General features: G+C 38.5%; 2 protein-coding genes across 3 annotated transcripts; both read right to left on the bottom strand.

Moving 5' to 3' along the window:
- On the bottom strand, positions 1 to 1,049 carry LOC126611956 (uncharacterized). Its single transcript, XM_050280259.1, has 2 exons — positions 454 to 1,049; positions 1 to 99 (listed from the first exon to the last, which is right to left on the bottom strand). The coding sequence occupies exons 1-2, from the start codon at positions 1,047 to 1,049 to the stop codon at positions 78 to 80; spliced, it is 618 nt and encodes a 205-aa protein (XP_050136216.1). The 3' UTR covers positions 1 to 77.
- Positions 1,050 to 4,792: 3,743 nt separating this feature from the next.
- Positions 4,793 to 8,802, bottom strand: LOC126609658 (putative lipid phosphate phosphatase 3, chloroplastic). 2 transcript variants are annotated; one of them, XM_050277536.1, is made up of 8 exons: positions 8,499 to 8,802; positions 6,833 to 7,054; positions 6,626 to 6,713; positions 6,403 to 6,485; positions 6,197 to 6,287; positions 5,866 to 6,054; positions 5,726 to 5,785; positions 4,793 to 5,219 (listed from the first exon to the last, which is right to left on the bottom strand). In XM_050277536.1, exons 1-8 carry the CDS (start codon positions 8,559 to 8,561, stop codon positions 5,131 to 5,133), a joined length of 885 nt encoding a protein of 294 aa, XP_050133493.1. In that variant the 5' UTR covers positions 8,562 to 8,802; the 3' UTR covers positions 4,793 to 5,130. The 2 variants fall into 2 exon arrangements, with proteins under 2 accessions (XP_050133493.1, XP_050133492.1); XM_050277535.1 differs by having other exon boundaries at positions 6,403 to 6,512; positions 8,499 to 8,799.
- Between the last annotated feature and the right edge of the window lie 9,006 nt (positions 8,803 to 17,808).

Raw genomic sequence — 17,808 nt, 5'->3', positions numbered from 1 at the left:
AATGAGTTGTGAACCTATTGAATTTGTAACCATATGGATTTGGAACAATTCCTCAGGCATACTCTTTCCTTGGTACACTATCTCCCTTGTCTTCTTATCCTACAAAAAAAAAAAATCAGATTCATCATATATAAACCAACTTTTGTTGTCAACACATAATTGTTTCACAAAGAGTAAACTTCCAGCAATATTAGGTATATGCAGAACTTTATTAAGAATCAAATAGTATAGGAGTCTGAAGCTTAGTAAAAACAATGTTCTTAATTGGTGGGCATGTACCATTCCCAATTGTTATCTTCTTAGATCCCTTAAAATGTGTTATTTGATTTAAGGCATTAATATCAGAAGTTATGTGATGTGAAGCACCAGAATCTACAATCCAGTCATCTTGAGGAAGAAATTGTGTAGTATGTTGTGCATTCATTGCAGACAATGAAGATGGTGGAGGCTGACCTTGATATGCATAATTTCCTCTTTGATAAGCAATCCAATGCAAAGTGACCTTTCTTCCCACAGATTTGACATTCAACTACAAACCCAGTGGTTGGTGCATTTGTGTTCCTGTGAAAATAATTAACTGCAATGTGTTCTCTTTTGTTGCATATCTGACATTCAATTACCATTGTAGTTCTAGTATCAACATTTCCAGACCAAGTACCATTCCCATTACTGGCTTGTCTTGAACCACCTGAGTAATAATTGGTTGAATTCCCAGAATTATAACCCATGCCTCTAAAGCCATTGTTATTTCTATAATTGTTTCCACCTCTGTAGTTGTTCCCATTAGAAGCAAACTGATCATTTGAAGACTGTGATCTAGGTGCATTTTGACCAGTAGAGTTGGCAGAAAAACCATAACCATATGATTCACTTAGAGATTGAGATGGTGGATAGTATGGTTGTTGAAATTGAGGAGGTGGTGGTGGTGAATCATAAGGTACAGTAATGATAGTACCAGCAGTTATAGCAGGAATATGATCATGGCTATGAGGATTTGAAGTTGATGCAGAAGAATTAGAACCAAAACTTGAACTTGAACTGGGCAACATACAATGCTGACAAATTCTAACTGGGCAACATACAATGCTGACAAATTCTAAGTAATTGCATTCATTTCTCCTTCAATTTCTCTCTCAGCACCAAGTAATAATGCTCTAAATTCTTTCAGTGTGAGTATAAATTCCCTAGCCAATATAACAGTACTAATCAAAACACACTTCTTAGGCAACCCAGCAAGACTAGCAATCATGATATCATTATATGAAACAGATTCTCCTGCAGCACTAAGTTGTTCCTTTATGTATTTGAGCCTCAACAAATACTTATTTATGTATTTGACCCTTTATGAATAGTGTGCAGTTCAGTTTTCAAATGGTTAATCCTGGACATAGAAATTGAGGCATGTCGATCTACAAGATTAGTCCATTCTTCATGTGCATTTCTACAGCTAAGAACATACTTCATTGCCTCATCAGTTAAAGTGGCAAGTAATAGACTCAATAAGGCCATATCAGTTGTTTCCCATTCAATATATGCTACTGTAATTTTCATAGTAACCTAATATCCGAACTTATTATATACTTTGGTGGCCAAGCAATTGTACCATCAAAGTGTCAAAACAGTGTATACCCTCTTAGCACAAACTAAAACTGAAAAAAAAAAAAAAACCATTTGGTGAAATTGTCATCCCTTAGCTTTATGGTAAGCATACCCAAAACACCTTCAACTTTGAAAGATGATGTAGTCATGATAGATAGATTGACACTTTGACAATTACAGATTAAGAAACTATAGAGATTAACACTCTAGACAGAACAAGAAAGATTGACACTTCCTTGCAACCAAATCTTGAAAGATAGGCACTTTCTTGAAACTTTTATATCCAAACAACAATTCGAATATCACTGTAACCAATTATCTCATCATACATCTCAGACTTCAATCACCAAATTATGAGAAACATAACAAAATCCCAAATTAAGAGAAGCATGACAGAATCCCAAATCAACCATTTTGCAGATATCAATTCAGTGTTCTACAAATTCACAAAGAAACCTAGACCAAAATCGCAAGAGATATCACATGATATGAATCAATGTACCAGCAGAAATCCAACAAACTCAACATGACGCTTCAAATCATCCTATTGTAAATGTTTTTTCTTTTAATTTTAATTTTTTCTTATTCAAAGCACGAGAACAACTTACATATTACGGGTACATTGTTAGGCAGCATTTCATGCTATGCAATAAAGATATGTGAACAACTTATATAATACGAGTACATCATCACGTGACGCATTCTGTGCTCTAATTAAACGATGACATATGAACAAAAATTTAAATGCCTCTATTTCATTGACACGTGATACCACCATAGCGGTCTGTGTGCCATTTAAGTTTCTCCTAGAGCGCACTTGAGATGATGTCATATATGTTGGATGTAGCTAGAAGATAGTCTTTTTGTGGGTAATGGAAAAAGTTGGCTGGACAGAATTGCAAATGTGACTGCATCTTGGCAAATTGCTCTATTCTGTGGTGGCCAAAGACTGATTGAGGACTTGATAGCTTGGCGTATACATCAACACAATCTCTTTTAGAGCCATATTTTCAGAGAAGCAAAATTGGCCAAAATATAAACCTTTTTTTTTTTCAAATCCCGATATGACCATTTTTAGTATACCGTCAATATTTGATCAATATGTCCGATAATCCAGTATTACAATAGTGGTCACCAGTCGGCATATTTGCTTAGAAACGATCCTCTACATCCCAAATATCACGCAGAATTTAAAAGTTATACTGTGCTGTGCATGCATAGAGAAATACCGTAGTCCAATTTAAATAGAGTTTACCTCGTGTTTTTCCTCCCAAATTTTCATCGATACATTAAAATCAAATTTCGTCGAATACATTTTTTTTTCTAGTAAAAGATACATGTCTACTGTAAAAGAAACTTCATTGATTTTGAAGCCATTTCAGATGGACAACTTCTGCTAAACGATAAAGGATAGGATTAAAAGCACATTACAAAGTAGCACACAAATATCCTATTAATTTTCCTTATTAACATTAAGATTTGTCAATTGTAGCATATGAAAATAAGGGTCTTTCCCGCAAAAGATTGTTTTATCTAACTACTTAAAATGTCACAAAAACTAGGTTGCTGTCCCTACTGACCAGCCACCGAAAAATAATTATTAGACCGACTTACACTTATCTAAAGTTTACGAAATTTTACACACAGACAGTAGACACACAGAGCTACACTCACACAAAATTTTGGGATTTTTGGAGTTGATTTTCTATTTAAATTAAAGTGAACAAAAATAGGACAGAAACAAATTTTAAATAGTTCACAAATTAAGAAAAACGGGTTAGGGGAATTGCTATCCACCACCAAATAATCATGCAAACATGTTATGTTCCATTCAAATTCCTTTTATTTCCGGATGAAGATGCTCAAGTTGGCTCAATGTTAAAACTCAACATATTACTCTTTCTTATGTAGTATGTTAAGAGAATGGTGTTTTCAACTTAACTTAGTCCCTAGCATGCAATCTAGAATAGCATGTTCATAGATTTAACAAGTAGAAATCATTAAGAACGAAAAGAGTTTGAGTCATCACAATGCATCGTAAGTACTAGCATTGTCTTACTTATCCTAGAAATTGGTTCACATGTTAATCGCAATTAACAAGAACTACTCTAGAACATATGTAGGTTCTCATTCGACAAGGGTAGACACACACATATTCATAGCATTAAAATCCTAGATATGCTTACTAAGTATGCATCTGTAGAAAACACATTAAAAAATTCATCAATGAGACAAGTAGTGAACCAATTTTCATCCATTCATAAAAGTAATTCAAACGAAATGTCATAACAAACTTGCAATCATATTCAGGGTTTCAAAACAACCCCCAACTTCCAAAAATTAATTACACATAATCCTTAAATAAAACCAAAAGAAAGACTTGAGTTTGAGAAGATAAAACCGAAAGAAGAGAATGTCGAGATTTCCTCCTTCCTCCTCTATTGCTTTCCATCCCCAACGCTGATGCCTTGTCTTTTTTTCCTTCCTTTCCGCTACAACCTGCAGCTTTTTCTTTTTTTTTTTCTTCTTTTTCCAAAATTTATTTCTGTAAAAACTGCCCTTTATTTCCTCCCCCAACGCTACTTTTAAACCAATTCTTGCTACATCATTGTCTTCTCCATAACTCCCCCCACTAATAGCAATTTAGTGGTGACAACAAGTGAGAGAAAATGGTAAAATAATTGTAACTCTTTGGGCAGCCTTTATGCCAATTACTCCCACTTAATCCTCATCTTTAGTTCCATTTCCTCTTATATTTGAATAGGTGTCAACTGGCTTGTTCTTGACTGCATCAGTTTTGGCTGCTAGATTTATTGGATTTATTACTTTCATAGTAGTTACAAACTGCTCAACTTCTTGTGAACCTTTCAGTGTTAAAACGACCATAACCTGTTCTAAAAAAATGATATTAACAATCCATGAAATGCTCCATAAAATAGACATCTGTAGCTTTCTAAGCATATAAGGCTCATTCTCTAATTCATTCTAAGCTGTTCGCAACTTGCTTCCAAAGGCAGCTGATCTGCACGGCAGTTTTGACGAATTTGTACTCAAAATCCCACTTGTGCTATTTTTCTTTTCTTTACTTGACAACTCTTACAAAACACAAAACCAAAGTAAATAGCTCAAAAATATAAGGAACTAACTAAGAAAAAACAAGTGAATTTGATGTAAAATATATATAAATATGAGCTTATTAATAAACATTTATTCCATTGATCGTGCCTGTCGGCTGGGTCGCATACAATATAAACAGAAACCACACGATTCTGTAAAAACAAACTTGGAAGCGAAGGTACTGTTCCTATCAGTTTAAGCTGTGGCATTTCTCTACATATAGGTACACCAGCAGGATCTATCACAAGCTCCAAACGGCAGGATCTATCACGAGCTCTAAACAAATGCACAAAACTATCTCCTCCCAGATTCTAAATCTTCCAACGCTGAACCAGAACCACGTGCTAATGTTAACCCCATACATCCATGGTTGCTTGTTTCGTCTACTTGATTCTCAACCCGAGCCTCTGTGACCTACACGTTGCTCCCATTTATTGTGCTGGTTACTTGTGCCCCTGAACGCAATTCCTCCAACACTTGGAAGTAAGCATAAGGGCCCCAACCTACAAATGGGGATGTATTGAAAATCAGATGAGTATAAAAACGCACCTTGAAACATTACTAAAACAATTTGATCGAACAAAGGCCTTTGTTAATTAGCAGACAGGCATGTCCAACCAATTAGTGAATCAAAATCTATGTTAATTTCGTAGATAAGGATGGAAATTCTCTTAAAACATCGAGCCAAATTAAAAAATTATGTTGTAAAAATTGGATTGTTGATTCCAAATTATATACACTTTCAGTTTGTGTTACCAATTGTATTCTTTGGCAGACCTGCACGCGCACACATCAAAACAAATGCAATAGAGCTAAATTATGTGCAAAATATTTCATGAGTTGTAACACTGAAGAGACCGAGAAAGGCGCATCGCCATTGATAAGCACCACAAATATGACTCTACGAAAATGTAACTGACATATTGTCACAGTACCAACAAAACAACATCTCTAGGAAATATTTCCCCATAACAAAAATACCAGATATCGATTTTTCTTGGTAGCATACCTTGGGCATGGTATGGGGGTGGAAAGAACTTCAAATAGCAAAAGGTGGCAACCGTAAGGCCTGCAAAAAATGATTCCCTGATTGTTATTGACAAATATGGTTCAACAAGGAGCTTAGTTACCATTCATTACGGCACAAACCTAGGAGACCTCCAGCGAACACATCTTGCCAGTGGTGCCAGTAGTCATCTACTAGAGAAACTCCGACAAGTGATGCAACAAGTAGTGGAAGAATAACAATGCAAAGTTTTGCAACATGGCCTTTGCGATCAAATACTTGTATTTTTCCTGACAAATACAGTGAGAAAAATCCAAGACCAGCAAAGGACCCTGCATATTGAATACAAATTTCCTCGATGTTAACAAGTCTACAAGAGATTCAGGTAAATATAGTGCTTGTAAGACATGATCAACCAAGTTGTTTGCATGTAAACTATATTCAGTGAATACCAGACACTACGGTGCTACTTACATGAAGTATGGCCACTTGGAAAACTCTTGTGCCCCTCCTTTATAACACTCTTCACACCATGGCATACAACATTTCCCCATTTATCATACACCTGAGGAAAAAACTAGTTATTAACGTCGACTACCAATGGCATCATGTATGAATAAGCTAAAAGAACACTGCCCTCCCATTACAATCTGAATAACTATGAATCTAGAATGCCGTACATCCTTCCCATCTGGAAAACAGCGCCAAAAGAAGTCTGGTCGGGGTCGACCAACTGCATCTTTTATAGCATCTGTAAGAACCCCTGTTATCAGAACGGAGAACAATAGACCTGCATTAGCAAATTTTAACCGTCAGGTCCTGTCGTTCTATTGTATTTCCTCAGTAAATGTGGTAAGATATTTGAACATTCTTTGTAAAATCAAAGGTCGGAAAACTGATCACCTAGTATGGCATGGTGAAGGTCATAGACATCTCTCCTGCGGAAATAGACAACAACAAAAATTGCTATGGGCAGTGCAACTGCATACATCTAAGCATCCAAAGAGGGGACAAGGGGGGCAGGCATCACAAATCACATCAATTCAGAATTCAAGTAATGTACTTGTAAACATGGTCTCATTAGAATAGAACAGAACGGTAACAACTTACAGGGACAGCCCAAAAAGGTACTGTGCAACTTTTCAAGGGATATTTAAGATCAGTCATCATATCTTTTCCTACGAAGCGATAAAATGGATGAATCACATAAAGGATGACCTCTATCAACCCAAGAAGCATCAGTATCACCCAATCATGCATGTGTGTCCTTGCAACTGTCACCCCATGGGACCTTACAGTATGTGAACCAAGCTCAACTTCCTGCATTTTGTTCTGCTAATGAAAATAGACATCAGATGTGTACTCCTTACAGTGCGTCAGCGTAACTAAAAGACTTCGATGGCCACGAAAAAAGAGAGAAGATTCCAAAAAAAATGCTTTTTATCGGTTTTTATATTACAGAACTACCAAATACTTTTATCAGTAACCGAACATACACAACCAAAATAGTAATACTGGTACTAGATATGTACATTATAGACATGTTTTCACAAGATCATAGCATTGCAAGAAAAAAATTGTAATAAGCTACAATAAAAGGCAAGTAAAAGAAAATAATTACAGCACCCCCAAAAAACAAAAAGAAATGACACTGAAACAGATACAGAAGAGAAGACAAATCAAGAAGGTGAGCTCTGCGTGCAATAAAGGTGAATGGTAATTAGGAATAACAGCCATGGGAAATGACCAAAACGTTATCAATAACCAGGGAATGAGCTCTGTTGCATAAGCTGGTAAATTCTTGAACAAAATGCAATTTTGACCCACAATCGCGGCAAGCAATCTCTATGTAAGCAACGACTAGCTGGATAGATCTGTCAGAATCCAGAGACAGAACTGCATGCTTGCCTCGTTAAATAGTATGGACTGCTATGGCTGCTTTTACATCTAATAAGCTTAAGAAATTATTAGATCAATAACCAATACCAGACATAGGAAGGAAAATTCTCTTCACCGTTGGATACAAAATAATGTCTGACTATTGTTTGGTTCAACTTTTCATGAGTGACAAGAAAAGTACTAGCCTATTAGAAGGACATTTCCTGTATTGGACGCCTTAGATCGCTAAACGTTACAAAGACATCAACTTCATTCATCTAGAAAGTGTGCAGAATTATCATACTGCACATTTTCTAAAGAAAATAACACACTGCTATTATTACTTACTCAAACAGAGAAGTATTTACTTAATTTTCTTTCAGTTACAACAGGTTTGTTAAGGAAGAAGTTTATAGAACAACTATGCTACGGCTTTATACCAGCCATACAGATTTCATCATTTCAAAAAGTACACATATAAAGTGGCATGCCCTTGTGTTGAACATTTAGATGTATGAACCCTAAGTCTGTGCCAGGGCATGATATTTACATCTGTCTGCATAACTGATGAGGTCCCAAAAAACAACTTTTTTTATTGCATCTAGTAACAGTTATATAATACAAAGATGGCACAAACCCATCACCGCATAAATTATGCGGCATAATAATACATACATATACATATAATTATATAAATATAAAAATGAAGTGGTTTTGTGGTGTTGGATCAGTATCACACAGTAACTTGAACCAAAACAAGAAATCATCCAAAACCACAATGAATTGCAACAAAAAGGACCAAAACCCCCATGGAAATTACCCATATGCTTCCGAACTATGCATCGGATTACAATCTTACATCAAGTAAAACACGCAGAAAGAAGAGAAAGCCACTGACCTGAAAGACGACGCCACTCAAGTTTTTGAGACGAGAAAGCAATCCAAGATCCCACCAAGGCATTGTACGAACCTTCACCAAGAGCTACGATACAATACCAACTGTTTCTGGTTTCAGAATTTATTCTCAAGGGATGAAATGAGAACGCTGTAGTGACAGTGGCGGTATTGAGTTGCATGGGCGGTGAAAACTTCGTATTTCTCTACACTGTAAGGCGGTTCATCTCAAAACCAGGAGGAAACTACTAAATAAAAATGATGGGCAATTGCCGCAATAGTAAATTCCATAAAATACTTTTCTTTCTCAAGATTATCTTTGTTTTTCGGAAAAGGACCCGGAATACCTTTCTTTCTCAAGATTAACTTTGTTTTTCGGAAAAGGATCGCCTTTTCCAAATAAATACTTTGTTATGATTGTATCGGTTCATCATACATTGTGCGGTTAAAAATTATATAAACTTTAAAATTTAAAATTAAATATAAATAGTATCTAATGAAAACTGACCGTACAAAATAAAATAAACGGTCATGATCATTCCAAATAAAAGGATCGGGCAAGGATCCTTTTCCTTGTTTTTCAATCCACTTCCCTCTCTCTTCCACATTTTTCTCTCACACTTTCTGTAACTTCCAACCCGTTAAAAATATATCGGTACTTATATAAAATACAACAACAACAACAACAAAGCCTTTTCCCACTAAGTGGGGTCGGCTATATGAATCCTAGAACGCCATTGCGCTCATTTGTATCATGTCCTCCGTTAGATCCAAGTACTCAAGTCTTTTCTTAGGGTCTCTTCCAAAGTTTTCCTAGGTCTTCCTCTACTCCTTCGGCCCCGAACCTCTGTCCCGTAGTCACATTTTCGAACCGGAGCGTCAGTAGGCCTTCTTTGCACATGTCCAAACCACCGGGACCGATTTTCTCTCATCTTTCCTTCAATTTTGGCTACTCCTACTTTACCTCGGATATCCTAATTCCCAATCTTATCCTTTCTCGTGTGCCCATACATCCCACGAAGCATCCTTATCTCCGCTACACCCATTTTGTGTACGTTGATGCTTCACCGCCCAACATTCTGTGCCATACAACATCGCTGGCCTTATTGCCGTCCTATAAAATTTTCCCTTGAGCTTCAGTGGCCTACGACGGTCACACAACACGCCGGATGCACTCTTACACTTCATCCATCCAGCTTGTATTCTATGGTTGAGATCTCCATCTAATTCTCCGTTCTCTTGCAAGATAGATCCTAGGTAGCGAAAACGGTCACTTTTTGTGATCTTCGCTAGATTGCTCCGGTCATTAGTGTGGATAAGTATATAAATGGATAAAGATAGGAAAGCAAACACAAGATGTACGTGGTTCATCCAGATTGGCTACGTCCACGGAATAGAGGAGTTCTCATTAATTGTGAAGGGTTTACACAAGTACATAGGTTCAAGCTCTCCTTTAATGAGTACAAGTGAATGATTTAGTACAAATGACATTAGGAAAAATTGTGGGAGAATGATCTCGTAGCCACGAAACTTCTAAGTACCGGAGTGTGGTATCGTCTTGACTTGCCTTATCTGTCTCATAGGTAGATGTGGCATCTTCTCTGGAAGTACTCTTCCTCCATCCAGGGGTGGTATCTGTAACTGGTGGAGATGCACAAGGTAATGTATCAATTTCACTTGAAGCTTACTTGTAGTTTCATGCTTGGTCAAGCGAGATACAAACCATGTAGTATGAGTCCCCCAAGTCGCCGAGCTGGGGGATCTGCTGAAAGAGGTGACAGACAAGGTAAGCAATCAGAGCTCCGGCTGATTGTTCACATTCTCCCTATCTTGCAGGCAGCATGAAGGATAAAGAGAAGAAAAATGAGGAGAGATGATATGGGATACTTTTGCTTTTGAAGAAGTAACTTTCCACAGGCTTATTCTTGAACTGGGCTGGAGGGTTTTCTGGTTTCCTCCAGAGTATAAGGCCGACTGAAGAATTTGAGGGTCAAAACAAGTCCATCAAATCTAGAGTACGTTCGACCCTGCTGATATGGGATACTTTTGCTTTTGATGGAGTAGTGGATGTATCGGCACGTGTGCTGTTACGCTTGTCTCCACATGCTTCCTTGTATCCTTCTCACTTGCCCTATCTGTTCCTCAGGCAGATGCGGTATCTTCCCTGGAAGCATAAGATGTTAAAGATGAGTACTCGAGAGCAATGCCAGGTAAGTAATCAGGTAAGGGGTTCCAGGCAGTCAGTTCCTGGCTGGAAGCTTGATTCCAAGTGCTGACTGATTGCTCTCTTTCTCCTTGTCTTGCAGGTAAGAACAAGGCCAAAGGAAAAGACAGGGAAAAAGCATGATATGGGATACTCTTGCTTTTAACCCTGATGATATGAGATATTCTTGCTCTAGTATAGCTTGTTTACAGAGGTATTATCGGGGGGGAAAAAAGCTGAATATTTCGAAAGGCTTTGTTAGGAGTGCCCTCTCAGATAAGAGAAAGGGTTGAGCATTTTTGCAGGTCTGCCTGTCCGTTAGGGATGGAAGTCGACATATATAGGAGTCTCCCTAACATCAAGTAATAATGTTATTCCTTTACCCTGCTTGGTTATAGCACGGTAGTGGGAGCTGCCAGCTTCACATGTTTTAACTCTGTCAGAGCACTTTGAAAAAGTGGTTTGTGGTATCTGGAAAGCTGATGTTGCGTGTGAAGATTACAGACCTGTCGGGGGTCTGGCTCTCGAGATTCGGAGAACGATGCCTTTTCGATTTTTGAGAAAGCAATCCTGCTGGGGGTCTGGCTCTCGAGATTCGGAGAGCGGTGTCTCTTCGATTTTTGAGAAAGTAATCATGTTGGGAGTCTGGCTCTCGAGATTCGGAGGGCGGTGCCTCTTCGATTTTGGAGCAAGCAATCTTGTTGGGAGTGTTTTCTCGAATGAGAGTAAAGGTTGGGCATGTTTGCTAGTCTACCTTGCCACGAAGCACAGAGGTTGACACACAGGGACTTTCCAATTATCCAGCAGTGGTACTGTTCCTTTACCCTCTCTTCGATTTTTGAGAAAGTAATCATGTTGGGAGTCTGGCTCTCGAGATTCGGAGGGCGGTGCCTCTTCGATTCTGGAGCAAGCAATCTTGTTAGGAGTGTTTTCTCGAATGTGAGTAAAGGTTGGGCATGTTTGCTAGTCTACCTTGCCACGAAGCACAGAGGTTGACACACCGGGACTTTCCAATTATCCAGCAGTGGTACTGTTCCTTTACCCTTGTGGGTAATAATATGGTAGCTAGACCTTCAAAATTTATGTGTCTAAACTTTGTTAGTGTTGTTTCTTTGCAATTCTTTTACCCTTCTTGGTCAGAGCGATGTAGTGGGAGCTGCAAGCTTCACGTGTCTCAACTTTGTCAGAGAACTTTGGCAAAGTTATCTGTGGTACCCATGAGCTACTGTTGCGTGTGGGAAGTGGGTGATTGAACAGTACGATTCATGTGCTTTCTACTTCGCCAGAAATCTTCGACAGAATGCCCATAATTTCCGCAAAGCTGAGTGTGCGTGTGACAGATGCTGACAAGGCTGGAAAAGTAGGTGCCTCTTCGATTTCTGAAATCGGCCCTCGTGGTCTCTGAGCAGCCCAGCTTTTGAGAAAGCAAGCCTCTTCGATTTCTGAGATCGGCCTTTGTGGTCTTTGAGCAGCCCAGCTTTTGAGAATCTCTGAGTAGCCCAGCTTTTGAGAAAGCAAACGCCTCTTCGATTTCTGAGCAGGCGCCTCTTCGATTTCTGAAGCTTCGTCGAGTGCAGATTTTTATAGGGGCTGACATTAAGTTCCAAAGCACACTTGAATATCCCCCAGTAAAAGCTCCATTCTTGCACTTCTAAGATCTTGATTTGTCCGACCTCTTCTCTCTTCAACACCTTTGAAAATGTCTGGCCCCTCCGACCGTCGTTTTGACTTGAACCTTGTTGAAGAGGCAGCCCCGCCTTCTCCAGACAACATATGGCGCCCATCCTTCGTCTCCCCTACTGGTCCTCTTACCGTTGGGGATTCCGTGATGAAGAATGATATGACCGCTGCGGTAGTGGCCAGGAACCTTCTCACTCCCAAAGATAACAGACTACTTTCCAAACGGTCTGATGAGTTGTCTGTTAAGGATTCTCTGGCTCTCAGTGTTCAGTGTGCAGGTTCTGTGTCTAATATGGCCCAACGCCTATTTGCTCGAACCCGCCAAGTTGAATCATTGGCGGCTGAAGTGATGAGTCTCAAACAGGAGATTAGAGGGCTCAAGCATGAGAATAAACAGTTGCACCGGCTCGCACATGACTATGCTACAAACATGAAGAGGAAGCTTGACCAGATGAAGGAATTTGATGGTCAGGTTTTACTTGATCATCAGAGATTTGTGGGTTTGTTCCAAAGGCATTTATTGCCTTCGTCTTCTGGGGCTGTACCGCGTAATGAAGCTCCAAATGATCAATCTCTGATGCCTCCTCCTTCTAGGGTTTTGTCCAATACTGAGGCTCCGAATGATCCCCCTCCGGTGCCTTCTCTTTCTGGGGCTCTACCGACTGCTGAGACTTCTCCTAAGCAACCTTTGTGAAGGCTCCCTCTTGTTTGTTTATTTTGACTCAAGTATATGTACATATTTGTAACTTAACGGGGATATCAATAAATAAGCTTTCCTTCATTTCAACGTATTGTGTTAAATACACCAAAGCCTTCTTCGCTAAGTTCTTTGAATTTTCTTTTGTTGAAGCTTGTATGTTGAAGCTTTGTGAGTGGAGCATATAGGTTGAGGTAGTGTTCCCTTAATTTCCCGAGTGAGGAAAACTTCTCGGTTGGAGACTTGGAAAATCCAAGTCACTGAGTGGGATCGGCTATATGAATCTTAGAACGCCATTGTGTTCTGTCCTGTGTCATGTCCTCCGTTAGATCCAAGTACTCTAAGTCTTTTCTTAGGGTCTCTTCCAAAGTTTTCCTAGGTCTTCCTCTGCCCCTTCGGCCCTGAACCTCTGTCCCATAGTCGCATCTTCTAATCGGAGCGTCAGTAGGCCTTCTTTGCACATGTCCAAACCACCATAACCGATTTTCTCTCATCTTTCCTTCAATTTCGGCTACTCCTACTTTACCCCGGATATCCTCATTCCTAATCTTATCCTTTCTCGTGTGCCCACACATCCAACGAAGCATCCTCATCTTCGCTACACCCATTTTGTGTACGTGTTGATGCTTCACCGCCCAACATTCTGTGCCATACAGCATCGCCGGCCTTATTGCCGTCCTATAAAATTTTCCCTTGAGCTTCAGTGGCATACGGCGGTCACACAACACGCCGGATGCACTCTTCCACTTCATCCATCCAGCTTGTATTCTATGGTTGAGATCTCCATCTAATTCTCCGTTCTTTTGCAAGATAGATCCTACGTAACGAAAACGGTCGCTCTTTGGTATTTCTTGATCTCCGATCCTCACCCCTAACTCGTTTTGGCCTCCATTTGCACTGAACTTGCACTCCATATATTCTGTCTTTGATCGGCTTAGGCGAAGACCTTTAGATTCCAACACTTCTCTCCAAAGGTTAAGCTTTGCATTTACCCCTTCCTGAGTTTCATCTATCAACACTATATCGTCTGCGAAAAGCATACACCAAGGAATATCACCTTGAATATGTCCTGTTAACTCATCCATTACCAACGCAAAAAGGTAAGGACTTAAGGATGAGCCTTGATGTAATCCTACAGTTATGGGAAAACTTTCGGTTTGTCCTTCATGAGTTCTTACGGCAGTCTTTGCTCCTTCATACATATCCTGTATAGCTTGGATATATGCTACTCGTACTCCTTTCTTCTCTAAAATCCTCCAAAGAATGTCTCTTGGGACCCTATCATACGCTTTTTCCAAATCTATAAAGACCATGTGTAAATCCTTTTTCCCATCTCTATATCTTTCCATCAATCTTCGTAAGAGATAGATTGCCTCCATGGTTGAGCGCCCTGGCATGAACCCGAATTGGTTGTCTGAAACCCGTGTCTCTTGCCTCAATCTATGCTCAATGACTCTCTCCCAGAGCTTCATTGTATGACTCATTAGCTTAATTCCCCTATAGTTCATGCAATTTTGTACATCGCCCTTATTCTTATAGATAGGCACCAAAGTGCTCATTCGCCACTCATTCGGCATCTTCTTCGTTTTCAAAATCCTATTGAAAAGGTCAGTGAGCCATGTTATACCTGTCTCTCCCAAAACTTTCCACACTTCGATTGGTATATCGTCTGGGCCTACTACTTTTCTATGCTTCATCTTCTTCAAAGCTACACCCACTTCTTCCTTCCGGATTCTACGATAAAAAGAGTAGTTTCTACACTATTCTGAGTTACTCAACTCCCCTAAAGAAGCACTCCTTTCATGTCCTTCATTGAAAAGATTATGGAAATAACCTTTCCATCTGTCTTTAACCGCGTTCTCTATAGCAAGAACCTTTCCATCCTCATCCTTGATGCACCTCACTTGGTTTAGGTCCTTTGTCTTCTTTTCCCTTGCTCTAGCTAGTTTATAGATATCCAACTCTCCTTCTTTGGTATCTAGTCGCTTATACATATCGTCATAAGCCGCTAACTTAGCTTCTCTCACAGCTTTCTTCGCCTCTTGCTTCGCTTTTCTATACCTTTCACCATTTTCATCGGTCCTATCCTTGTATAAGGCTTTACAACATTCCTTCTTAGCCTTCACCTTTGCTTGTACCTCCTCATTCCACCACCAAGATTCCTTTTGGTGTGGGGCAAAGCCCTTGGACTCTCCTAATACCTCTTTTGCTATATTTCTCTCACACACAAAATATATAGCCTTTGCTATTATGATAAATGTTCTTACTATTAGAATGGTAGAACTCTATTTTAGGGTCACAAGATTAAAGACTTCATCAAAACAAGTTAGACTCAAAGCCTTTGAAACAAGAAAATCCGAAATTGGGCGAAAAGTTTTATCTATATATATGAAGTGAGCACTTTAAAATAATAAAACTTACAATATCCCAAAATACCTCTTTTTAATTAAAATTCTAAAATAAAACAATTTAAATTAAAAAAAAATTATAACTAAACATAAATAAATAATAAAGAATAAGATGTCAAAGAACAACTTGTCATACAAGTTTGTGGTAAGAGACTAGTTATTAGAAAGCTAAACCTCACTTTGGGGTCACAAGACTTCACTAAAATAAATGGACTCAAAAGACTTAGGGCTGGTTTGATATTGTTGTGCTTTGAAAAAAAAGCTGTTGTGAGAATAAGCGGTTGTGCTGTGAGAATAAGCAGCTGTGAAATAAATCAGCAGAGTGTTTAGTAAACTTTTTTGTAAAAGTGCTTTTGGAAAAAAAAAAAGCAGTCTGATAGTGGGTCTTTTCATTAAAGGAGCACTGTAGCTCAGTGTGCTTTGAAAAAAAAAACCAGTTTTCTTTTTCCTTTGATTTCAGCTTATTCTCACAGCAGCTTCCAAAATAAGCCCTTTTTTTTTCAGTTTACCAAACACCTAAAACCCTCACAGCTTTTTTTCATGGGTGCTTTTTTTCATGGGTGCTTTTTTTTCAAGAGTTGTTCAAGGCAACTCTCATTTCTTCATACAACAATTTGTAAGTGAAGAATCATGGCACATAAAGTGTCCATGCCCTTGTGCTTTCTTCTCAAGTTCTTTGTTCATTTAACAAAGAAACAAGCACTAGTGTTTGCATTGACTAAGGGTTGTTCAAAGAAACTCTTATTTCTTCATACAACAATTTGTATTTGAAGAATTATGACATAAAAAAGGGTTGTCCTCTTTATGATAGACTTTTTCTAACATATTCTTCTAATGATACATTATCAATAGGAAGATTGTGAGGATGAGACTACTTAGGTACATTTACAAGCCATTAAAGACAATCTATGGTTTTGTAGTACCAAGTCCGGAGACTAAAGCTTTCGGCTTTTATTTGTCAAGTGTTGGATAGCGTTTGCAAATATATTGGTAAATAAATACATAACGAATATAAATTGATTGATTTTAAGCCATTTGATCCGGGTCTTTAAATCAAATAGCACCACCTACTATTTTTGGCAAATTCCATATCCCTCATTGGAATTTGAGAGTTTTGGATGAAACTCTTAGTAGGGTATGAGAGACTCACTATTACCAAGCCCACCTCACAATGATATGATGTTGGCTAGCATTAATAATAATGAGAGAGTACGCTTACTCATTTGCATCTCTTGCAAGTACCCATCTTATTTGGCCTCTAGAGAATGTTACCTCACAATGATATGATGTTGGCTCCATTCCTCTTAGTTAAGTTCTTTCCCACCATGCCGGTTTAGAAAGGGGTTCAAGTATGACCTCACGATGATACGATGTTGGCCACACTCGTTGCCTACCTTAACCTCATCAAATGTTTTAAATAAACTCCTCCTGAGTATAAGCATGCACTTTGCACTCCCCCATGATAGGGTGAAGGCGGTGTACAAGTCATAAACGATTGGAGTCTACCATGGTGGAAGGCCACAAAAGCGTGTTCAAAGCACTCTCACGCTTATCAAACTTAATAATGGTTTGGTTTGAGGGTTTTAGGTCTCATCACATATAAATATTCATTTTAATCTTTATTAAAACAATTTTGGTCCTATTACAACTATTGGTCCATTTGATTGTTTTAGTTGTATATAATACTCCCACTATGCTTATAAAACGGTTTTTAAAGCAAGAGTATATGATACTACTAACATAACCTTTTGCATTCATTTGATGGACTATATAGTTGCCTTAGGGCCTTAGGATGACTATGAACCTTTGATTAGATTCAACACGAGCCTTGTGTTGAATCTTGGTCTAGGGATGGTGATTGATTTTAGTTACGCGTTTAATCACATTAAGGCGCGTTGTCTTAGGGGCGTTAGACCCAACTACTTCATTTTCATGCATATCAAATAAAGCAAGAAAGAAGTACTTCAAAGTAAAGGTGAGCTTATGCTCATTACAACATTTGAATAATTCAAATTACTTTAAAGTAAAGAAGAGCTTATGCTCTTTTACAACATTTGATCAAATCAAATTACAACCAAAATCTAATCTACACATTTCCATGGTTCAAACAAATTTGAAACGGCCTTTCACATAGCTCAATTATCGTAGGCTTAGGTTCATAATCACCCTTTAATTAATTAACACTTTAACTAATTAAATTGAATGCAACATTTTCATTTGGTTTTTGTATCCATAAAATTGATTTAAATGGAGCTAAATGAAATGAAAATCCAATTCTCATTTAAAGAGACAAAACAATTTTGTTCTCAACCTAATTTGGGCCAAA

The sequence above is a fragment of the Malus sylvestris genome, chromosome 17 (genome assembly GCF_916048215.2).
Source record: "Malus sylvestris chromosome 17, drMalSylv7.2, whole genome shotgun sequence".
Lineage (NCBI taxonomy): Eukaryota > Viridiplantae > Streptophyta > Magnoliopsida > Rosales > Rosaceae > Malus > Malus sylvestris.
The sequence above is the reverse complement of the archived record's forward strand: the minus strand, read 5'-3'. Positions and strand labels throughout refer to the sequence as shown.

Bases quoted from the DNA above. Each gene is read 5' to 3' on its own strand.
- LOC126611956 (XM_050280259.1), bottom strand. From the start codon at position 1,049: ATGTTGCCCAGTTCAAGTTCAAGTTTTGGTTCTAATTCTTCTGCATCA. The intron at 100-453 runs GTCAGCCTCCAC...TTTTTTTTGTAG, and splicing joins AGGAAATTATGCATATCAAG to GATAAGAAGACAAGGGAGAT.
- LOC126609658 (XM_050277535.1), bottom strand. From the start codon at position 8,561: ATGCCTTGGTGGGATCTTGGATTGCTTTCTCGTCTCAAAAACTTGAGT. The intron at 7,055-8,498 runs GTCAGTGGCTTT...TTTCATTAGCAG, and splicing joins TGAGTGGCGTCGTCTTTCAG to AACAAAATGCAGGAAGTTGA. The intron at 6,714-6,832 runs GTAAGTTGTTAC...TTGGATGCTTAG, and splicing joins TACCTTTTTGGGCTGTCCCT to ATGTATGCAGTTGCACTGCC.